Below are 24,276 nucleotides of genomic sequence, written 5' to 3' on the forward strand. Positions count from 1 at the left end.
ATGATAATAATAATGATAATGGATTTTATTTATAATGCACTTTACATTTGATTCCAAATCTCAAGGTACTACATAAAAAAATAGATAAATAGATGATAAAGTCCTCTATCTTTAGTTTATCTCTCATAAACTCTCCTGTCGACGTGGGCGTGGCTAATCAGCTGATTACGATCATTACTTTTTTATGAATCAGAGGGAGAACCAATCATAACGCTCTATTTCCAGGTCCCGCCCCACCGCCCATCGCTTTTGTCTTGTGGTCTAATGTGATTGGCTGGGCCGCTCGTCGCTGTCCCCTGATTGGCTGAGAGCGCTGTCCGTCAGCCGCGGGGGAGGGCGCCGGCTCCCGTGTCGCTGATCCGCTGTCAGGACTCTGTCACTCCGCTTCCTCATCCCGTCGCCACATCCAGCCCAGGACGCCTCAACCGCACTAAGGTACGTCTTTTATCGGGCGTCGGGAACGTTTCTGACCGCAGCACGAGAAGAAGAAGGAGCCGCGGAGCAGGAAGCGCGGCTGTTATCTCAGCATCGCATCTCGGAGCGGCGCCTCCGCTGCAGACGTTAGCCGGCCTGCGTCAGGACGGGCCATTCTCACACCAAAACCGAACAAAACACGTCTATTTATTCAGGTTTGCGCGAATAACATAGAATAGAGAACACCTGTCTGCGTGTTCCTTGCAGATTCAGTCATTTAGAGCCACGTTCACGCGACGTCGGTGCGTTCAAGGGCCTTAAAGAGCCGCTCCGGTTTACGCATCAGTCCTGTCACAATAATGCAGAATATTTTGATATTTAATATATCTGGGAACTGTTAGCATGCTTCAGATCTTCCCTCAGAACGCTTTCTGATCAGTCTCCTCCCCATCATCCGACCGCCATTCCATCTGGAAGCTTATGTAACTTCACACACATCCTGTTACAAAGTCACTCAAAAGCAGGAATCTGAAATCATTGATCCGGAAAAAGACGCAGACCACGTGGAAACGCATGCAAACTTACTCTTCTCTTAAATTCTGCGCTTGCAAAGTGGAAAAATGCCAAAAAAAAATAATACTCTGGTGTTTGTTTGTTTGTCTTAAATTAAAGGAGTTGCTGGAATGTTTCTGGTAATTAACATGTGTTGCAAGGTTTGCTTATTTGTCTTAATCTGGCAGATTTAGGAGGATTATAGTGGAATTACTCCAGCTGATAAATGCTGAGTCACTCCTCCTCCTGCTTCATGAATGAATGAATGAGTGTATTCTTTGAATGAGTGCATTCTGTCATTCATTCATTCAGTATGCACTCCTCTTCTTCAGTGTTGAAAACAAGCCTGTCCTTTACGATTTTGAGAATTTGCAGATTTTCCTGCGTTATTTAGACAAAAGGTTTTGTACACAGTGTCCAGTTAGAAACTTGGACAGACCTTCTCTTTCAACGTTTTTTTTGTGATTTTCTGGATTATTATGTTATTATTATTATTATATTACTATACATTTTAATTGTCACTGAAGCTGTCAACAGTGTGAAAGAAGACATATAGGATTATACAAAAACTGTAAAATGACTTCTCGACTCTTTGCTGTTCTGCCTGCTCTTTGCAAAAGCCTGTAACTTCTTTACATGTTGAAATAAGTCAACCTTCCTTCCAGATGTCTCCCAAAATCAAGGCCGGCTCGGTGGTGGAGATGCAGGGAGACGAGATGACGCGAGTCATCTGGGAGCTCATCAAGGAGAAGCTCATCTTCCCGTACCTGGAGCTCGACCTGCACAGGTGAGGCTTGACCCTGGCGGAGGGCGGGGGGAGCATCGCGGCGAGGCCTCGCTCACGTAACGACGCTGCGGCGTTTTCAGTGACCTGACCACCAAAACGTTCCCGGAGTTTTAGGTTTTCTGTCGGAAACGCTGTGGAGCAAACGAGCTCCGAGTGGGTCGAGGCTGCAGCGGTGGAAAGCTCCCAGGAAGGACGTCTCCGTTTTACTGAATCTGGAGGACCCGTTCCTGCAGACCGGGTTTTTCTGGTTTCCTGCATTGTGCCTGTTAAAAGTGAGGAATGTGATCCACTATCTGCCTCTCTGACCCTGACTGAGAAGCTTTCCTCCTGATAACCTTTCCTCTGGTGGAACTGTAAATCCACGTGAGCTGACTCGGGTCATGGAAACTGTGAAATGATCAGAACGGGTAAAAAGTATGAGCTGCTGGAGCCGAGGAGCAGATGTGGATAAATGAGGAGGAACTCTTTGTCCAGCAGGTTTTTCCCGTGGAAGGAACCGTCAGGGTGAAGTGTGTGTTGTAGTAACACACCTGTCACTTATTTAAGTCTGGTGGAAGCACCTGAGGGGTTTGAAGTGTGGGCGGAGCCTCTACCTTTGTTAGTACTTCTGCTGTTTTTCCCAGATGAATTCCGTTTAATATTCCTGGCCATTATTTCCACTGTTTATATGTTGACGTTTGATTCTGTTTTCCATAAATGTAATATTCAGTTCCTCAGCTATGCAGACGACACTCGGCTCTACGTTTCCACCAAAGATTTACTCAGATTTCCTCTGCGTTCATGAAAGAACCGACTCATCCACTCATTAGAATCCACCTGTTTTCATGATTCACCGGCTTCAGAAGTGATCCGTCGGAGCTCGTTTCATGCAGCTCTTCCTCTGACCTCCCTCTTATCTTCAACCAGGACTTTGTCCAAACCGTTTGCACAAGATGTTTCGAACTGAAGTTCACATATTAACACAGAGGAGTACAGACAAACACTCCACACCTGGCCTTTTCTGCTCATCTTAGATGATTTTTTTGTGGAAAAGCGTGTGGATCATTTATTGATTGTGTGACAATCCTCACAGGTGTTGTGTAAAAATTACTGGAAGTTTCTCAACTCCGCCAGAAGCAGGATTTAATCAAACATTTTCATGGGTTCAGGCCCTTTATTGAGACGCAGCATCAGTCCTGCACTTTCCCAGAGTCCTGCCAGTGAGCCTGGAACCCCGGGCCTTTTGTTGGTCGTCCCTGGCGGAGCCGAGCGTTGCATTGTTGTGGTTCGGTTTAAGCTTTCAGCGCGGTGAGAAAGTGGGTGAAAGGTTGTCAGTGCTCTTGACACGAAGCCAACATGAGGAAACACACAGGCCGGCGCTCGTTTAAGGCGAGGTCCACAGATCGGGCAGACTAAGTAGTGAAGGGACGACTTCTGCTCCAGTGTTGGGCAATATAACACCACCACCACCACCAGGGACGTGTCTGAGGATTAAAATAAAACAGACCTTATTCCTAAAAGTATAACAAGACATCTTCTGCATCAAGGTTTATTACACAATCATAAATTCCAGCTCTGGTTCATCAAAGATGAACTGATTGAAGTCCGGTTCAGGCTTCTGGTGGAAAAGAGACGAAAACCAACAGCAGGAAGTGGATCGTCGTCTGGTGCTCATCCCAGAACCCAGAAGAAAACAACACATTTTGTCTCCAAAGGCGACAGATTAAAAATAGAAAATGTGATTTTTTTTTTTTCCCCCCACAGAGAAAGTTCACAATACAAACACTGAAACAGGGAACGCAAACAGTTTGAAACACACACCTGTTCCTCACAGGTACAAACAGATTAATGAAAGATGGTGGATTCAAACTGAAACAGAATAAAGAGGCAGCCGCACTGAAACCATCGTCAATCTGATCAAACCTCAATGGAGTTTATTTCAAAATCAAAGAAAAGCCATCAGAAGGAACCGGTTCTCAAACATTCCTGCAGAGAGAAGGATCAGAAACATGATGGCGTTTAGAAAATTATGGAGTTAGAAATCCAGGACACGAGTTGTTAGGGAGGTTTAGTAATGAAACTGAGAACAGTACGCTGTAAAGGTTACCTACCGGAGAACGCAGAGAACCATACGCTCTGAAAGCTGTTGTGGTAACAGGAAGGTGATCTGCTCTGTTCAGCTCAGCATTAGGAAGGTGGTCAGAAAGTTCTGGCCGTCTGGTTCCTGCGGTGGAACCCTGCAGTGGTTCTGCAGTCGTCCTGGCACAGAGCCAGCCGTCTGCTCTGTGTGTGCAGGTTTCCTCCTTCCTCCCCCCAGGTTCATGTTCCCCCTCATCCCGACGCTCTCGGGTCTCGTCTGGAATACAATCAGCTCGAGGACGAAGCCGGCGAGGCTTCAGAGGGGATCTGGGTCGCTCCTCCGGCCCACTTCTTATTGTCACCGCCTCAGACAGTGGCGTGCAGTCAGGCAGTGGAGCCAGTACTCTCTGGTTCTCTGGGAACAAAGTGCTTTTTGTTCACGGCGCCTCGCGGTCCTGCTGCCGTCCAGGCTCACCCGCATCCCCCTCTCTCCGTCTCCTCCCGCACAGCTACGACCTCGGGATGGAGAACCGCGACGCCACCGACGACCGGGTGACGGTGGAGGCGGCGGAGGCGGTGCAGCGCTACAACGTGGGCGTCAAGTGCGCCACCATCACGCCGGACGAGAAGCGCGTGGAGGAGTTCAAGCTCAAGCAGATGTGGCGCTCGCCCAACGGGACCATCCGGAACATCCTGGGCGGCACGGTGTTCCGCGAGGCCATCATCTGCAAGAACATCCCCCGCCTGGTGCCCGGCTGGGTCAAGCCCATCATCATCGGCAGACACGCCCACGGGGACCAGGTACCTGCCCACGGGCCTTATGTTTAACACACCTGATCCAATCTGGAGCTGTCCTCACAGACAGTCCTGCTAATCAGCTGTTTGTAGTGCTGACGTGGAGCAAAGCCTCCTTCCTCTCCGCGGTTCACGTCAGGCAGACTCGGGTCGCTCCGAGTCTCTCGGTCAATTATTACGATTCGTCCGCCGTCCTTTGGACCGCGGCGTCCAGCTTGGATGCCACGCCAAAGCCGGAGGCGCCACGCCAAAGTAAACTGTGAGGATCCAGGTGAAGAGTCATTGGGCTTGGCGGGCGGCCGAGGCGTTTACAGCCGACCTTCGCCCCGGCGCCGTTTTACAGCACCGGGCTGGTTTCCTTTGAGGAGCTGTGATTTTTCCGACGCTGTCGGCGTTTGACCGCTCTCCCCCCTCGCCATGTCTCCCGCAGTACAAAGCCACAGACTTCGTGGTTCCCGGACCTGGGAAGGTGGAGATGACCTACACGCCCACGACCGGAGAGCCCGTCAAGTTCCTGGTCCACGACTTCCAGGGTAAGAACCCCAGAGAACCCCGCCCCTTCCACCCCCTCCGCCCCCTCCTCCCCCAATGAGCCCCTTCCACCCCCTCCGCCCCAGTAGTACATGAAACAAACTAAGGAATGATTTTAGAATGGTAAAAATTCCAGACAAAAATTAAAGATACTAACAGTGAAAATAACAGATCATCAGCATAAAGTGATGTTATATAAGATACTGCAATAAGTGAACCAGTGAATATTTAATATCTACCTGAAGTTAGTAACATCATATTTTATTTTTTCTGATCAAAATAGATCATAAAAACCTAAAAAACATGAAACGTGCTGGAGGAATTCAAACACCACCAGACAGGTCAAAGGTTAATTCATGATCTGGTGCATCAAGGCGTTGATGCGATCATAATGTGGCTTTATGTTGAGACCAGTGGACCTTCCTCACATTAATTTAACAATCACAACTCTGAACAGCTTTTCTGGATAATTATTCTCCAAAGATCACAGATTAATTAATGTTTCAGTCAATGACTCCAGATAACGTCTGTATTTACGCCTTCGTGTGGTGTGTGTGTGTGTGTGTGTGTGTGTGTGTGTGTGTGTGTGTGTCCAGGCTCGGGCGGCGTGGCTCTGGGAATGTACAACACGGATAAATCCATCCAGGACTTCGCCCACAGCTCCTTCCAGATGGCGCTGAGCAAAGCCTGGCCGCTGTACCTCAGCACCAAGAACACCATCCTGAAGAAGTACGACGGCCGCTTCAAGGACATCTTCCAGGACATCTACGAGCGGTGAGGCCCCGCCCCCCGCCCCTCCGCCTCGCTGCGTACCGAGCCAGGGCTCACCGTCTCCTGTGTTTCAGGGAGTATCGCTCTCAGTTCGAGGCCAAAGGCATCTGGTACGAGCACCGGCTGATCGACGACATGGTGGCCCAGGCCATGAAGTCCGAGGGAGGCTTCGTCTGGGCCTGCAAGAACTACGACGGAGACGTGCAGTCCGACTCGGTGGCTCAGGGTGGGTCTTCACCGTCCCCCGTCACGGAGAGCAGGGTGGAGGGCCAGGTGGAGGGCCGGGTGGAGGGCCGGGTGGAGGGCCGGGTGGAGAGCAGGGTGGAGGGCCGGGTGGAGAGCAGGGTGGAGGGCCAGGTGGAGGGCCAGGTGGAGGGCCGGGTGGAGAGCAGGGTGGAGGGCCGGGTGGAGAGCAGGGTGGAGGGCAGGGTGGAGGGCCGGATGGAGGGCCAGGTGGAGGGCCGGGTGGAGAGCAGGGTGGAGGGCCGGGTGGAGGGCAGGATGGAGGGCCGGGTGGAGAGCAGGGTGGAGGGCAGGGTGGAGAGCAGGGTGGAGGGCCGGGTGGAGGGCCGGGTGGAGGGCCGGGTGGAGGGCAGGATGGAGGGCCAGGTGGAGAGCAGGGTGGAGGGCAGGGTGGAGAGCAGGGTGAAGGGCCGGGTGGAGGGCTGGGTGGAGGGCAGGATGGAGAGCAGTGTGGAGGGCCAGGTGGAGAGCAGGGTGGAGGGCCGGGTGGAGGGCCGGGTGGAGGGCAGGATGGAGGGCCAGGTGGAGAGCAGGGTGGAGGGCCGGGTGGAGGGCAGGATGGAGGGCCAGGTGGAGAGCAGGGTGGAGAGCAGGGTGAAGGGCCGGGTGGAGGGCCGGGTGGAGGGCAGGATGGAGAGCAGTGTGGAGGGCCAGGTGGAGAGCAGGGTGGAGGGCCGGGTGGAGAGCAGGGTGGAGGGCAGGGTGGAGAGCAGGGTGGAGGGCCAGGTGGAGGGCCAGGTGGAGGGCCGGGTGGAGAGCAGGGTGGAGGGCCGGGTGGAGGATAGGGTGGAGGGCCGGGTGGAGGGCCGGGTGGAGAGCAGGGTGGAGGGCAGGGTGGAGAGCAGGGTGGAGGGCAGGGTGGAGGGCAGGGGGAGGGCAGGGTGGAGGGCCGGGTGGAGGGCCAGGTGGAGGGCCGGGTGGAGAGCAGGGTGGAGGGCAGGGTGGAGGGCAGGGTGGAGGATAGGGTGGAGGGCCAGGTGGAGGGCCGGGTGGAGAGCAGGGTGGAGGGCAGGGTGGAGGGCAGGGTGGAGGGCCGGGTGGAGGGCCAGGTGGAGAGCAGGGTGGAGGGCCAGGTGGAGGGCTGGGTGGAGAGCAGGGTGGAGGGTCGGGTGGAGAGCAGGGTGGAGAGCAGGGTGGAGCATCTACAGTCTCACAGCTTCCGCAGCCCCTGTTTGACTTCTGATCGACGTTTAAACTTTCATATGTTGTTTTTTAAATGCTTAAGGCCTCATAGAAAGTTTTATTCTGATCAAATTTAACTGATTGATCATAAAGATTAAAGTGAGTCAGGATGGCAGGGAATTGCATGAAAGAACAGCAAAAAGACTTCCTCATTTTAATTAAGGCATTAAAAGTTAAAGCGATACTTCAACATTTTGGCAAATTGGCCCATTTAGCGCAATTATTTAGTCATTTGGAATAGCATACTTACTGTTTTGTGAGGGCGAGCTGTTGTTTATTCAGAGGTGAGTCGGGGAAGGTTTTCGGGACGGACACAATGGAAGTGGGTGGTATTTTTGTTCCCCCTCGTCAAACTCATCAAATACACAATCCAACAACCCCAAAACACTTTGGTGGACACGTTATAATCCGCACATTCACTACTACTTGCTGCAGTTGGATTGTTGTTGGATCACTGTGTAGGATTGTTATTAGATTGTTGTTAGATCGTTGTTGGTTCACTGTTGAATTGCTGTAGGATTTTGTGTGTGTTTCAGGACCGCTGTAGTGTTTTGTGTGACGGTGTGTGTTTCAGGACCGCTGTAGGGTTCTGTGTGACGGTGTGTGTTTCAGGACCGCTGTAGGGTTCTGTGTGACAGTGTGTGTGTGTGTGTGTGTGTGTGTGTGTGTTCCAGGGTACGGGTCTCTGGGGATGATGGCCAGCGTGCTGGTCTGTCCTGACGGACGCACAGTGGAGTCGGAGGCGGCGCACGGCACGGTGACGCGCCACTACAGGCAGCACCAGCAGGGGAAGGAGACCTCCACCAACCCCATCGGTAGGACTACACCCGCGGCGTAACCGCCCGGCGACCCCGGCCCCGCTCATCCTGTCCCCGCCCCTGTCTCCGCCAGCCTCCATCTTCGCCTGGACGCGGGGGCTCCTCCACCGGGCCAAGCTGGACGGCAACGCCGAGCTGCGGGCCTTCGCCGAGGCGCTGGAGGCCGTCTGCATCGAGACCATCGAGGCCGGCTTCATGACCAAGGACCTGGCCATCTGCATCAAGGGCATGAGCAGGTGAGGCGCTCCGCCCGAGACGCTCGGGCTCCGGAGACGCCGCTCGGCGCTTCAGGGGGAAATCAGGCAGTCGGAGAACAGCTGAGAGGATGTCGGTTCAGGAAGCGTCTGCAGAGCTGCAGCTCCTGGGAGATGATCCCACAGGCGACAGGGACAGGCGGAGCGGTGATGTGGTGATGGGACAGCAGGTGGAGCAGTGATGGGACAGGTGGAGCAGTGATGGGACAGGTAGAGCGGTGATGGGACAGGTGGAGCAGTGATGGGACAGGTGGAGCGGTGATGGGACAGCAGGTAGAGCAGTGATGGGACAGCAGATGGGACAGGTAGAGCAGTGATGGGACAGGTGGAGCGGTGTTGGGACAGGTGGAGCGGTGTTGGCACAGCAGGTGGAGCGGTGTTGGGACAGTCCTCTGAACTCCTCGCTCTCTCCTCTGCAGCGTGACTCGAGCTGATTACCTGAACACCTTCGAGTTTCTGGACAAGCTGGCAGAGAATCTGAAGGCCAAGCTGGCGAGCCAACCCAAACTGTGACGGCCTGACTGACGCAGCAGCTGCACACACACACACACAGACACACACAGAGACACACACACACACACACACACACACACACACACACACACACACACACACGCGCGCGCGCGCGCGCGCGCACACACAACAATGAACGCACACACTCGCTCCATAAACTCATGCTCACACAGACATCTGCACAATGTGGAGGAAGTGGACCCCGCAGGACTCGTTGGGACTCGGCAGGACTCGTTGGGACCCTGCAGGACTCGTTGGGACCCTGCAGGACTCGTTGGGACTCGGCAGGACTCGTTGGGACCCTGCAGGACTCGTTGGGACCCCGCAGGACTCGTTGGGACTCGGCAGGACTCGTTGGGACCCTGCAGGACTCGTTGGGACCCGGTCGGACTCGGTACACTCGTTGGACTCGCCGTCGCCCCCTGGCTGCGATGAACGCCTCGTCCAGAGGACTGAGGGTGTGTTCTGCCACCGGAGGAGCCTGGAAACCTTCACTGCCTTAATCTGTGTCGATCCCTCAGTTCAGCTCATGAAGCCCGCCGGGCGTCGGAACACTAGGAAGCTTCACACCTCGACTCTGAAACCTCAGAACGGAGAGAACACGGCGCTTTCTCTCTCACTGGAAACAGACAATGTTTAACGCATCAACTGACGGGATTAAATAATACTTGTCTTTTAGTTTAGCACTGTGATGTGCTCGTCCGCTGTATTTATTTGTAGTCTCTTTATGTGTGTGTGTGTGTGTGTGTGTGTGTGTTTACATTAACATCATGTACGTTCGATCACGTCCTGCCAAAAGTGAAGCCATCTGACTGTTGGTTTATAATCTGGATTGTGTTTGTTCATTCCTGAATTTGATCACTTGGAATAAAAAACCTTTTGATTGACTGAGGCTCAGTTCTGTTCTTTCATTTAGAGCCCTGAAAACATGGTTTGGGATCAGTTCAAGTGGAGGATGGTTTCATGCATTCAGATTATTCTAAATAACTGCTCTCTCCCTCTTATGTTTCTCTCTCTCTCACACACACACACACACACACACACACACACACTTCCTTCGTTCTCGTCATCATTGCAGACTGTGATCTTGCAGACTCCAGATCCAGCTCTGACACAAACCCGGCGGCTCTCGTGTGATTGGAGCAGAAATAATGGAACCCTCCCTCCGTTTGGCCAGCAGGTGGCGCCCCTCACATTAAAACCGTCACACCGGGACAACTTCAGTTTATTCCTCACTGGCCTGAGAAACCTGATCATCGGGACTCATCCAGACTGTTTCCAGAGACTCATTTCTGTTTTTTATTCTAACGACATGAGGCGTAATTTGAACCAGAGACTCCCAGAAAGGGAGGAAAGCCCTCCAGAAGAGGAAGGAAACGCTGCAGGTGGGAATTTGAATCGTCCAGCAGCGGAATATCCGGACAGAAATGAAACTCAGAGGAGGAGAAGTGAGGAAGCTTCGAACACCGGGCCGCAGCAGTGAGTACAACTTTATTTATATCTATTAATAACGTGGAATCACGTCCAGTGTCATCAAACTGACAATAACAGCCACCTCAAACCCAAAATTTTTTGTGTTTGTTTGTGTTGTATTTTGATGATAAGCCTGTTTTTATTCAGCTTATTGATAATTAACTTTCACTTTCGTTTCACCGAATTGGAAACGGAAAACGCTGCCTTCGCGGCCCCTCGTAAATTACATCATCAGTATTAAATATGAGCATAAAAGTATAATACAGCTGTTCCAGTACTCCAGAGTGGATTTTCCAGTTTATTTTACAGTAAATGTATGTGGGTACACTGCGTATTATGATGATATCGTGGTTTGAAAATCACAATTGCTGCTTGTTCATGTTCGTGTCGCAGTTTTATGAAAGCCTCATTCTGCCCAAGACAGTCTTACGGATCCTCACAGTCTAAAACACGCACTTTACTCACAAATGAGGCGAAACTGGAACCAATCGAGAAATGCTAAAACTGTTCTAACCATACAGCAGCTGTAGTTAGCAAAGATTAATAACTAATGCAGTAAAAGGTCAAGACTACAAAAGCTAAAAATACAATGAGATATACATAAGTTGTATCTTCATGAGTGAAGCTCAGTTTTTGTATCTCCATTTATTTCTCCATTCTACATAATCAACATGTTTTGTGGCTTTAGACAGATTCTATTTGGACGAAAAACTCAAAAACGACTGTTTTGGTCCTAAAGAACCAAATCGAGACACTTTATTTACATTTTGGTTGATTAAAGCTTTGACCTGAGCCGAGTGTGGCTTCTTTTCTTATCGGTCGACCACTAAGTGCAATCCTGCTTATTTCATGGATTAAATAGTTTGAAACAGAAGTTTATTTCACAGTATACCAGCAGCAGAATTCATGCATCTGCAGTTTTTCCTCCTACCTGTTGGTTCTTGAGTGAAGTGGTCTCATGTGGGGAATCCTCACAGCTGATCACCAGCTCCCTGTTTGTCTCCCAGCTCAGGCTGCTTCACCGTCATCCCGCCAAACCAGTCTCGACGGAGCGACCTTCAAGCAGGTATCCGTCCGGCCGTAACGGTTCCAACCTTCTCAGCCTGAAGGCTGAGATGTGTCTCACGGAAACGGTCTCTGGTCTCTGGTTCTACTCAGCGGCTCAAAGAGAGGAGGCGGCCCTGGAGAGGTGGAGGGAGGAGAACCGGGTCCAGTCGGTCCACATCGCTCCACAGCGGCTGGGTAAAAGACGCCGCGTCGCGCTTCATCGTCATCATCGTCGGTGTTGTTTCACAGCGCTGATGTCTCTCGGTTCGTCCAGGCGGTGGAGCGTCTGAAGCTGAAGCCAGACGGAATCAGGTCACAGAGTTTCATTCCTCCAAAATACAGAAGCGGGTAAGATGACTTTAATAATTCCAGCTCTCATCAGGTGCAGACGATGCTCTCCCGTCACCGAGGATCAAACTCTAAGCAAAAGCTTCTTTTCAGCTGAAGAAGATGGAGATGGACAAGAGGAGAAGACAAGAGGAGGAGGAGAAAAACCAGAGGATGAAAGACACACAGAGGCAGAAGGTGAGCCTGATTCCACCGTCTGGGAGATGAATTCAGTCAAACACGTGACAGAGACGCCACCGGACGGGGAAAGGTTTTTATCATCAGCAGCAGCGTTTAAAGGGGCATCAGTGAGAAGTTTACTACCAAATTATTCAAATCATTCCGATTTTTCACCTGTCATTGGAGAAACATTCCTTTAAACCATCTGTCGTCTCCATCAATAAATGTCTTAGCCAAGTTTTGTTTTTCAAATTAAGAGTTCTGGGAAAAAACAACCAGTTCTTTCAGTATTGCACCTTTAAAGACTGCACATAAAACCAAGGCCCCGTTAACGCCACGGTATTTCAAGTGAAAACTTTTTTTTTTAAATTTCACATTTTTTCACTGTAAGGTTTTGAAAACTATGTTTGTTTCCATGGAAACAGCAGAAACTATGAAAACTGTAGTCATGTTGAGCCACAAGGTGGTGCTGTTCATCGTTTTTTAAATGAAACCCCATGTGAGCAGAGGACAGTACATTATAAAGCATCAACAATGGGAGAACTCGGACATTCATATGGAGAGACCGCCAAGTAGACCATCTACTGGAAAACTACCAAGTCCAGGAGAATCTGGACTGAGATCAGGACCAAGACCAGGACCAGGACTGGGAGAATATGAACTGGGAGTCATGACACTCAGAAGAAAAAGATTGTTCTGATTATCCATTTAATTTATTTATGTCAAATTCAACTCGGTTTACGTCACATGTAAGCAGATTAAATAAAAGACGGAGGCGCGTCAGGCTGCAGGGAAAGATGAATCAGTCCTAAAGGAAGACGAGTCTCCCAGCAGGGGTCCTGCTGAGCATGGCTCCAGTGTAGAAATGTGCAGAATTAGAGCTGAGAGCGTCTCTGAGGTGAAACAGTGATGAATGAAGGTTTGGACCTGCAGCGGTCCACCAGCCGGTGTGTGAACCCCTCAGCCTGTTCAGAGTGTGTCGGGGGCGCCGAGGCTTTCAGTGTTCACAGTTTGGATCCCTCCAGAAGAAGCTTGAACCGCTGCAGGAAGAGCAATCCGCTCCACAGACGGCTGTAATATCTCATGTGACCAGCAGATGTCAGCAGAGGAAAGCGTCTGCAGGCAGCCTCCCTCAGTCCGTCCATGAGAACCACCTGACTGATGTTCCGCAGGGTTCTCCCTCCTCCTCCTCCAGGTCTGACCCCGGTCCCGGTCCAGCGGCGGCTGACGGGCTGCAGCAGCTCCGGGGTTAACGGTGTGTTTTCTGCTGGCGCTCCGCCGGTACCCCGGCCATAGGAATGCTCTGGCAGTCCAGCAAAACAACCTCCTGTTAGACCGCAGACGAGATGGAACCTGACAGCAGCTGAAACCTGCCTCTGGGCCGTGGATCTGCCCTCGTCAGCCTGCAGGGGCGGTTAAAGACCGAGAGCAGAATTCAAACCACTCAGCCTGTTATTGTCAGAATTCAGACTCGTCAGTAATCGTCATGCATGAAATCGCTATTAGCAGTCTTTTTTTCTCTCCTCTGAATGTTGCACTTGTAGGTCAGTGTGCCTCGAATCTGTAGTTCCTCATTACAGGACGTCCTCTGAGACCAGATGTGACCCACTACTGCTTTCCACTGACGTTATATTTAGAAGAAATAGTATTTTACTCCCATTTAAATCAATATAAGCTGTAATAATGAATAAAATGAGACAAATCATTAGTCCTGAGGTCATTTCATTACTAATACTGTGGTGTGCTGCTGGTATTTTGACCAGAGATAGCCTCTTTTCCAGCGTTCCCCTCCTCGTTTGGTCTTGCAATACCAGTCTACACCCCAAGATGGTGTATTGAGCCACTATGAGTAGAACTAAACAGGTTTACAGTATTTCTGCTATAAAAATATGGACAAATTTCTGAAAGATGGCTGAACCACAGACTGGTGCGAAAAGTGGCTGAACACTGCCACCCAGTGGACAACGATGACATCCCTCAGATTTTATATCGTGTTCAGAGACAGCAGCAGCTCTTCAACCTCCGTCCAAACCTTCCTGATAACGAGTACCAGTTCGGTAAAAGTCGATAGCGGAGATATTTATGATCGTGGTTTAAATTCTGAGGTTTTGCATCAGTGAGGGTGTGCTGGGTCGGGGTCGGGGTTGCAGGGTCAGAATAAGGCTGGGTTTGGAAGCAGCTGTCCGGGTGGTGCAGACCGGTGCAGGCCTCACCCGGCTGAGCTGTGTTGTGTTGCAGGCTGAGCTCCGGGAGCAGAGGGAGCAGCAGGAGCAGCAGATGAGGAGGGAGCAGCTCCAGGAGGATCACTTCAGGTCAGACCCGGGTCTCCTCGCCGCCGCCATGCCGTACGTCTCGTCTCCCGTTTTCTCTTCTGATCGGATCACATCGGACGACACAAACCCCCCAGTTTCACAAAGAGGTGTTTTTCAGGAAGCTGCATCTTTTTTTATTTTGTTTGAAGTAAAAATAGAAAATGTAAGTTTGAGAGAAAGCAGAAAGACAGACTTAAAGTCCACTGAGCATGTGCAGAACAGCGATTCACTACAACCGTCATGAGCGTCACACTCGCAGTGTTTCAGAAAAGTGGCATTTTTCCCTGTTCACACGGAGAGGGAGTCCTAGTATTTTCAAAGTTGTGTTTTGAGTGGCTCTGAGCTGCATTGTCATGTTAACCAGCGATCCTCAACCATTTTTTCTTCAACCAATTTTAGCAACATTATTTTTTCGCAGAACGGTGTATAAAATGACCTTAATAAGGGTTAAACGAGGCATGAAAAAAAAACCGACCTAGTTCAGCACAGGAAAGATAAAAAATAAAACTCAATGAAGACTCACAAAAATGTAAATGTGCAGTTTCAAAATAAAACTTCTTATTCTTTCTTTGTGACCCAGTACCAAATGATCGGTCGGCCGGTGGTTGGAGACTCTTGATGTAAACCGAAACCCAAACTATTCCGGCCGTAGTGCCATGTGGAAATTCTAGCAAAAGAACCCGAGTCCCACTAGAACCCATTAAAAATGGGAATTTTACAGTGTAAATAAACACATTAAAATCCTGGTTCCAGAACCTGTTCTGGTCTCTGTCACTAGTTTCTGGACCAGACTCCCAGTTTCATATCAGCTGTCTGCTGATTTGATTTTAGGAGTTAAAGTTTATCATAAATCAGCCAATCACAGCTCCTCCTCTGTCCGACTGATGCGGTCATGTGACAGGCTGGACCAATCACATTACACCTGGTTTACAGTGTTCAGTATGGAGACGACCTGCGGAAGCTTCAGAGCGCTGTGCGGGACGCCACGTTAGCTCCGCCCATCTGTCAATGACACAAACACACTATTACGCTGCGTGGCCTCGTTGCCACGACGACACCTGTACAACAGGAAACAAGAACAACCGCAGAACAGTGAACTCAAACACGCCCTGCCTAAAGGTCAACCCCCCCGAACAGACCCGGTCCTGGACGCCCTGGACCAGCGTCTTGAGCTCTATCGAAGGCGGGGCCTGAATCACCTGACCTGGAACCTTCTCATCAATTCATCTGGATCAAAATGTATCAGTAAACTCTCAGATCTCCCGGGATTTGGAGCTGGATGGAACCCCTGAGCCCGGCTTCCTCTCACAGTTTCCAGGCTGAAGATGAAATGATTGAAGCGTCTAAATGAAACTTTCACTGGATGGATGTCCTCCACAGCGTCACGCCGCTTTAAATCAGTCCCTCAGACGGCGTGGCGGCTGTCTCTGAGGCCGCCTCGGTGTCGAGTGGCGTCTCTGGATTCCTGTCAGAGGAAACAGAAAACAGGAAGAGCCGAAGTGCGAACCTGAAGGAACAATGAGGGCGTTTAGAAAGAGAGCGCCGTGTCAGGCCGGGACAGACTGACTGGTCAACCTCTGTGGGACTTGTCAAGCATCCCGGCCTGTGGAGCGTCTGCGGGGAGAATGAGTGCTCCTCCGTGTGTGTGTGTGTGTGTGTGTGTGTGTGTGTGTGTGTGTGTGTGTGTGTGTGTGTTTGCACTGCAGGATGGAGGAAGTAACGTGTTTACTTCTTGCAGGACCACTGAGACGTTCTTCCAGCAGTTGGAGATCCGAGCTGCAGATCGGCTGCCATCCAGCTGTGCCACACACACGTCATCCCGGGTGAGCCGGCGACCGCCGAGTGTGTGTGTGCGTTGTGTTTGTATACATCGCTGCGCGGGACCGAGTCCCGGGCCTCATATCTGTGGCGTCGGGAGTCCGAGGCTCTGCGGTAATTCACACCCGGAGATCAGCCTCCGTGAGCTGTTTTCAGAGTAAACACTCCGGTCCAGAGCTCGGGTATCGAACCGTGTGCCCTGTGGGCCGGGCGGGAGCGGGGAGACCCTGACTCCCCTGCAGTACGGGGAAAACAGTGCTGCTCGCCGCTCTTGTCTCTCTCTGTGGTGGTTTTCCTGGGGGGGGGGGGCAGCAGGAGCCGGCAGAGTTCAAGGGACTTCCCAGAGTTCCAAGAGACGAAGCGTGACGTGACGGCAGGCCGGGTTCTGCAGCGGAACAGACGGCTGCAGTGAGGCTGTGGCGTCCGGCGGCAGAGCACTGGGTCGGCCACAGGAGGGCGCCGCCGATCACAAGCTGGACACCCGAGAAAAACCTCCACAGGAGCTCTGGAGGCTCAGGAGGGTGTTTGCTGGGAGGGGGCGTGTCCTCCGTGTGTTTGCTGGGAGGGGGCGTGTCCTCCGTGTGTTTGCTGGGAGGGGGCGTGTCCTCCGTGTGTTTGCTGGGAGGGGGCGTGTCCTCTGTGTGTTTGCTGGGAGGGGGCGTGTCCTCTGTGGTCGTTTATCCAATCAGAAATCAACTTAACAAACTCTTCTAAACCTTCCCAAACGAAAACATAGAATCGATGCATTTCCGCTGAGCACAGCCTCTGGAGCCTTCACATGTTTGTTATTGTGTGTTTGAAACGGAGCGTTCCAGCGGAGATGCTGCTGTTCATGTGACTCGAGGCGTTTCCTCAGCTGGCTCGCCATGGCTGTTATTTGTCCTCAGACTCTGACTGCTGAGTCCCGCTGCTGTTTCACTCCACGCTGAACGACGGAAACAGAACACAGAAGTGACAAAGTGTGAAGCAGATGGTTTATTTCTCATGGTCTTTATGCAAAATCCACATCTGAGCATTCCTGGTTGCTCTTGGTGTTTTTTACTAAATGAAGGCGTAACTAATGCCATAAAGCTTTCTGCTAAATGTTGTCAATCAGGACCTCAAATATTTAATCAATGAGAATTTCCCTTGATTTTCTGGCACAGACAGTATTCTGTGGGTCATTTTAGACCAGAGACCACATGTAGTCCCGTCCCATCCTGAGTGGGCCGGACCGCTCCAACTCCTGCTTACCCTTTCAGAATAAGGCACCGCAAATTTGGCTGCCTTGGTGTCTCTCCACCGCATCAAATTGGGCAGCTGTACTCGGCCAATAAGAATGATTCTGGTTCTTCTGAATTCGCACCAGAAGAACCTTTAAATGTAAAACTAGACTTCTTCTTGTGTTGATACTTTTACATCTGCTATCATGATCTCAACATGGAGCCATTTTTACTGAAGCCTTCTGATGTGAAATACAGTGAAAGTCCAGAAAACTGTTGCATTATGGGTGTTTTTCCACACTCCCCCTGACAGCCTGGCCTGCAGGCTAGTTTGCTAGCAGCCAGGTAGCTAGCACCATTGATAGCTCAGCTCAGGTCTCAGTGTGGCGGAAACTTCTCTGTTTTAATTGTAGTTTTGTGCTCGGTAGCGTCGCAGGCCGGAGCCTTGCGGACGGTTTTGGCCCACGGGCCTCATGTTGGACACCCCTGCTGTCAGCTAGCCGCTTGTTCTCACAGCGGCGAACCGTCCTGTCGGCCATTATTCACACCGGGAGGGAAACACTGCAGTCTCTCAGTGACAGGCCAGGAAACACCTTCCTCACACACACACACACACACACACACACACACACACACACACACACACACACAGAGGAACGGATGACTTTCTCTCATTGTTTTACTTTCTTTTCCTCTGCCACTTCTTCTCACACGGATGTAAACCTTTCAGCAGAGAGAAAAAGGAGGGAAAGAGAGAAAAAAGGAGGGAACGAGAGACGAAGGGTCAAACCTCGAGGAAGGAAGATGAAGGAAGCAGCATGAACTATTTGTACTTTAAAATGTTTCCCTCCACTATTTGTACTTTCATCAAACTTCCTCATATCTTCTCTTCTCCGCTCTTTTCGTTTTTATCTCATCCTGTATTTACCTTCACTTTGCTCCTCCCCTCTCAGCTTACCTCTTTCATCACTTTATATCTCTCACTTCTCAGTATTTCAGCGTCATTCCTCCTTTTTTTCCTGTCTTCTCCTCTTTATCTCCGTTCATCTCGCCTCCCGCCTACATAGGTGCTTTCCTCTTCTTATTCTCCGATCTGCTTTATCTTCCTCTCATCTTTTCCCACACCCTCCCCGTCCGTCCGACTCTCCCGGTGCTCCGTCTTCGTCCCTCCTCCTCCTCCTCCTCCTCCTCCTCCTGTCCCTCCGCCCGGCCTCGGCTCGGGAGATGAAAGCTCCGGACCGCAGATCAGCAGACGTGGGAGCTCTTGATGTGGTGGAGCGCTGTTGTTCTTTCAGCCTGATCCCACCTTCATATCCTCTGTTTGTAGGCGTGTGGACGGACATCTGTGGAGTGTGTGTGTGTGTGTGTGAGAGAGATCGCACAGGTGGGCTGCGATCCCCCTTCCCCTTGCTGACCCTTCAGATCTGCTGGGAAGAAGGACTGAGCTGTGGGAATGTGTTTGTTCAGAGGAGGAGATTAGATTTTTCTCCCGTCGTGTCAAATTTAACATTCTGAAAAAAACGATGTACTACAAACTCCTGGTCGGCTTTTCAGGCTGTTTTATGTGAATGTTCAGTGTCTGTTACGTTCCAGGATGGCAGGCAGTGTGAGAGGAAGAAGAAAACTTTAATGAGTTCAAGATTTTCAAAATAAGAAAAACATTTATTTGGCCAGACCAAAAAAAAAAAAAAAATAGCAAGACAAACGATCAGTTAGGGCTGGGCGGTATGGCAAAAATTTTATATCACGGTTTTTTTTTTTTTAAATCATATCGGTTTCACGGTATTAGACGTATTTTTTTTCATGCAAGAGTGTTGTTACACACATTTTCTTCTAATAAGACAGTCATGACTGCAGTTGATTGGCGTTAAATCGCCCATTTGGCGTGATTGCGATGTTATCTGACCCACCGCTTGCTTTGTTTCTCATAGTCAGTCCCTTTAGCGAACGTGTCTTGAGTGGACGTCTGGCTGCTGCTGCAGGCTGAGCTGTGGATGTGGAGGGCGTGGGTCTTAGTTTATGACATTCCTGGTTCTCTAAAACGTGTTTTCGGCTAAGGTGGTGAAGCTAATTGCTAGTGTTAGCACCGCCGGCTAACACTTTCACTCGACGGCATTTGCAAAAGATAGTTGTTTGATCCACGTCGGACCTTTCAAAGCCGAAGAACTTCCAAACCAGAGACGTGGCTCCTCTCTTTGGTATCAGTTCCTCTGGGTAAACGGCGTGCTTCACTTTGAGAGCTCTCGCCGGCAGCCAACAGCACGCTGTGTTGTTGGTGTGCAGCAGTGAAATGGGTCCCCGCTGAAACACTTTACCGCCGCGCACGTTCCGGACGTTGTTTGGGCTGTTCACCGGTGCTGCGGTGTATGAAAAATTCATATCATAACGAAAATAAAGACCTTTATTTGGTACAAACCGGTATACCGCACAGGCCTACGATCAGTCCATCATAACAACATTAATCCAGCGCAAACAAAGCTCTCCTCACAGCCTCACCTCTCACACACACACACACACACACACACACACACACACACACACTCCCAGGCTGCAGCAAACACACACTCTATCCTGCAGCTCCAGTCAGCCTGACTGGCTGCAGGTGAGAGGGAAGCAGTGATCTCAAGGAAACCAGCAGGTCTGAAATATATTCACCAGGAAAAACATCCACACCCAGATAAATCTTTAAATTAAACTGTAAACAGTCAAACATCCACACCAGTCCAGAGGGAAGTGCTGGAGGAAGGAGCTCCTCCCTCCAGCCTCCTGACTGTCCTTCCCTCTGGTCTGATTTCCTCCATCAAACGTGTCGTCGTGTAACCGGACAACAAAACCCTCTTCTTCACCTGCGAGCGTCACTAAAGCGAGTGAAATTCAACCAGTGCTTGAATTGAAAAGCTGATAAGTGACCCGCCTTCGAGCAGAAGAGCATGTTAAGCTACATGCTGTAGAACACTGAATCATTTCATTTTGTCTTCAATCCAGAGTGACGCTGAGGACGGGAATCGCAGCGTGAAGGAGAAGAAGAGCGAAAAGGAAGTGCAGGAGGATCACAGGAGGTAGATTTATTCCTGTTCCTTCATTCCACTGTCATTTTAAAGCTTTCTCTGAATGGAAACGTTGCCTTTAAAGGCGCCGTTTAGTTTATTTTCCTCACATTTGACACACAAGTTGAAGAGGATCAAGAAAAACAAAACTTCAGTCTCCAGAGAGGCTGGAGAAACTGCGTCAGATTCATCCTTTAGTTTGTCCCTTTGGAATCGAACCAGTGGACCCTGGAGCGTGCTGGGTGGCTGGATGTGCCGCCCTCCTGGTGGTTTAGTGGGAACCAGAGCGGCGAGGCGGCTGCAGGCCGGTTCAGGGACGAAGGCTGAATCCCTGCTTCTTCTTCTTCTCCTCCTGCGTTTTCAGGGTGAACTCGGCCTTCCTGGACCGGCTGGAGGCTGCAGGCAGGCAGGAGGTGGAGCGCCCCCCCCCGCCCGCCGCCGAGGCCCACTCCCTCGCTCAACTGAGGCCACGCCCACAGCCGGAACCGTCCGAGTCCACGGGAGCCGCCGGTGAGCTGGTTGACCGTTTGGTCGGCGGTGGATCGGCGGCTTGACGCTCCGCCCGTCCCTCGCTGTCCGTCGTGTTCTGGCAGCAGCCAGACGGGATGAGTGGAGGATGAGTTGGACTCTTTGTGGATTGTTCCTCTCCTTGATGTTTTCCAGACCCGGAGCCTGAGCAGACCCTGATGAGGCTCCAGAGCAGCTTCCCGGACTCCAGCCCCGACTTCCTCCTGGACATCCTGGAGCAGTGCGGCTGGGATTACCACCGGGCCTTCGCTCTGCTCATTACTTGAATTTTATGCATCTCTTCTTGAAGAGGGCGTAATGAACTCAAAGCGGTGCTTCCTGTGTCTTCGGCCTTTTATTTCTCGAGCTATAAAATGATTCTTTCTGCATTTTCTGCTGCAATTTTCCTGCTGACTCACCAACGTCTGATTGAGAGTTGAGGGTTTCTCTTCACTGTCCAGTGGTGCAGGTCCAGGTTATCGGTGTGATCTGGTGTCAGTTACCAAACCTGTCAGTTAAATGCCCGGAAGGTGACCTCTGACCCTCAGCACGACACTATCTCCACACAGCTGCATTAAATAAACACTTTTCAGATTGGGTGAGCCTCCTCCGAGCTGCTGCTGGTCCTTTGCTCCTCATCCCGGAGCGTCCCGGTGTCCGGTGTCCGTCTGCACCCTCCGGTGAGTCACGCCGGGGTTTCGTCCCGGCAGCCGAGCTCCGCCGACGTTCGCTCTGCTCTCTCCAGTTTGGTTGACGGTCGTCGCCGTGACTCACGATCCTCAGATCACATTCAGGCCTCCTAATCAAATCAGCGTGTGCAGATGGAATAACGGCCGATCCCAGTTTACTCGGCTCTGCTGTTTGTTTTAGACTCAAACTGTGATGCATCCGAAGACCTGAACCCCAGTTTGGACTTTCACTGGAAAACCTTTCATGGGAGGTTCCACAAAAACACAACACGATAAAAAAACTGACTGGCTGTGAACTTCCTTCAGGCTGGTGTGTCCAGCGTTTCCTTCTCGTAGGGGTGTGTGTGTGTGTGTGTGTGTGTGTGGGTGGGTGTGTGTGTGTGTGTGTAGACGTGCAGAGCCGGACAGAGATGCTTATCACCTCAAACAGAACAATGGCGGCTCGTCTCCGCATGTGGGGCTGAAAATCCCCTTCCAGCTCCGGCATGAAGTCATGATGGGTGTTTTACAGCTGATCTCATCCAATAAACGTCCTTCCTGCTGAAATGAGCCTCAACAAAACCGATCGAACTCTGCTTTTAAATCCCCAGCAGGAGAAAGATCTGGGTGATGGTTTCTGCAAATGTCAAAATGTCAACACCGAGAGCAAAGGAAACTCAAATACCTGGAAGAACCAGCTCCATTGAAACCCGAGGCGTCACATCCACTTCGGTTCAGGCTCCACATGCAGCACAGATTCACCTTTATTGGGCTAGACCTGAAAATTAGAGCCATAATAACCTTCAAATTTAAACTTAGCTTTTTTTTGTTGTTGTGATGCAGAAGATGCAAATGTCTCTCTTTAAAATAAACCACTTTCAATGAAAACTTATGGGGAAAATTTCAGTGAAAAGTAAAAAAAACTGTTGCATCCCACGTGTTTTTTTTTGTTTTGTTTTAGGGCTGCACGATTTTGACAAAAAACCTAATTGCGATTTTTCTGACCAATAATGCGATTTCGATTCGAATTGCGATTTTCACATTTTATTCTTTCAATTGCAGAAAACAGCTGAAATTATGGTCGAAAAAAATTGTTACTTTTACATGGTCTTGCTCAAGTTGACACATAAAATAACCTAATGTAAACTAAACTGACAAAGCTTCAGGCAGCCGAGACCATGCGTGTCTACATCACGTTTTAAAAAAAAGTGCGTTGTTTCAATTAAATGACAAAATAATAAAAACCCGATGCTGTCGAAATTGGAATTCAATACTGGTCTTGCTTGCATGGTTCACAGAAAATTACTTAGACAACAGTTTTCAACGTTAAATAAATGGAAATTAAAAACCAGAACCGCATATAGGCACCACTGTGAAACCAACTTCAACTCGCCAAAAAAAAAAAAAAAAAGAACTCGCCAGCATCTACAGATAAAGGGTAAAAAAATTAATCCTTATTGCTGTAATATTTTTAGATCACAATCACTTTAGTAATCCTACTCTGGGTCATCTTCCCTCACATTCTTGGGCTGCGCTTCATGTTTTCATGGAGAAAGATGAGAGCATCCACATGCTGGATGAAGGCTGAGCTGTCAGGTGAGAGAGAGAATAACCTACGACTTGTCGATGTTTCTGTAATGTGTAGCGGTGAGTCTTCAGGTGTTGGTACAAATTAGACGTGTTTCCTCTGGATCTGGCTGCTGCACGGCGACACAATCTACATTTGGCTCCACGTCGTTTTTTTTTTCAAACCCAAAGTCAGTCCAAACAACTGAACTACGATTTTTTTTTTTAATACCAGCTGCTCCGCTCCCTCCTCTGCTGTCATCTCAGTCCTTTTCACACCGTGGACGAGTCGCACTGAAAACGTTTTGCTCCTCACGACACCGCAGAGCACACACGCAGGGTTTGTTATTAGCAACCTGACGCTAGTTAGCTGCAGCGGTGCAGTGCATACATACTTGCTTCCTGTTGTCATTTCTGATTGGCCGCTGGCCCGGAATGCAAGACTCGAACGTTTTGATTGGCGGATAGGTCTGTCACTCAAATGCCGCGGAAAAACCTCAGCCCTGTGCGGTTTGGTTACCGCAGGAGATAAAACCTCAATTTCGATGAGGTTTCGGTTAATCGTGCAGCCCTAGTTTGTTTGTTTGTTTGTTTGTTTTTTTAACAAACTCAGGCTGACAGCATGGCGTTGAGGCCCGTCTGACAGCAGTGTGAGCGCTAGCTTCCATGGCCGCACCGTCGGGTTTGCTGTTCTGAAGAAACTCGTTTTGAAAAATCAATGTTTGGTTTGACATTTGTACGGTTTTCTTGGTGGTTTGGCTGGATTGGAGTACCATGCGGGCTGGTTTGGGCCCACCAGCCTTACGTTTGACAGCGTTTGCGGTCTGTAGGGATAATGGAGCCTGAGCTGCGTTTTCATTGGCTCCGAGCACCGCAGTCGGTCCTGATCCTGCTGCTAATCCTACTTTCTCTCCGACCAGTGTGTTCAAATGATTCGTCATCCACGTTTCCCCCGTAAATGTCACTGAGCTGCCCAGTCCTTCAGATGGAGCTTCTGGTACCTCTCTGTGGTTTCACGTCTCTTCCAAACAGCAGCTTCAGATCCTGAACGTCTGTCCAGACTCGAGTCTTGTCCAGCTGGAACTGGACTGTTAGGCGCTGGTTTTACGGCGAGCTTTGGACTCCTGGCCTCACGGAGCGTTTGTACCGGCGCTGTGATGTTTCGTGTGATCAATACCAGCGGAGGCAGCAGAAGGCAGGAGCGGGAGGGT

At 50.4% G+C, this 24,276-nt stretch overlaps 2 protein-coding genes across 4 annotated transcripts; both read left to right on the forward strand.

The window, feature by feature from the left end:
* Positions 1-334: 334 nt before the first annotated feature.
* idh1 (isocitrate dehydrogenase (NADP(+)) 1) lies at positions 335-9,810 on the forward strand. 3 transcript variants are annotated; one of them, XM_030112325.1, is made up of 9 exons: positions 335-435; positions 1,632-1,753; positions 4,321-4,612; positions 5,037-5,139; positions 5,734-5,911; positions 5,983-6,134; positions 8,008-8,148; positions 8,225-8,387; positions 8,825-8,918. In XM_030112325.1, exons 2-9 carry the CDS (start codon positions 1,632-1,634, stop codon positions 8,916-8,918), a joined length of 1,245 nt encoding a protein of 414 aa, XP_029968185.1. In that variant the 5' UTR covers positions 335-435. The 3 variants fall into 3 exon arrangements, with proteins under 3 accessions (XP_029968185.1, XP_029968186.1, XP_029968184.1); XM_030112326.1 differs by lacking the exon at positions 8,825-8,918 and having other exon boundaries at positions 8,225-8,391; XM_030112324.1 differs by lacking the exon at positions 335-435 and having other exon boundaries at positions 8,825-9,810.
* Positions 9,811-10,127: 317 nt separating this feature from the next.
* Positions 10,128-22,067, forward strand: epsti1 (epithelial stromal interaction 1). Its single transcript, XM_030112332.1, has 10 exons — positions 10,128-10,397; positions 11,399-11,457; positions 11,550-11,633; positions 11,713-11,786; positions 11,880-11,963; positions 14,184-14,257; positions 15,996-16,080; positions 20,263-20,336; positions 20,689-20,834; positions 20,988-22,067. Exons 1-10 carry the CDS (start codon positions 10,231-10,233, stop codon positions 21,116-21,118), a joined length of 978 nt encoding a protein of 325 aa, XP_029968192.1. The 5' UTR covers positions 10,128-10,230; the 3' UTR covers positions 21,119-22,067.
* The last annotated feature ends 2,209 nt before the right edge of the window (positions 22,068-24,276 follow it).

The sequence above is a fragment of the Salarias fasciatus genome, chromosome 16 (genome assembly GCF_902148845.1).
Source record: "Salarias fasciatus chromosome 16, fSalaFa1.1, whole genome shotgun sequence".
Classification (NCBI taxonomy): domain Eukaryota; kingdom Metazoa; phylum Chordata; class Actinopteri; order Blenniiformes; family Blenniidae; genus Salarias; species Salarias fasciatus.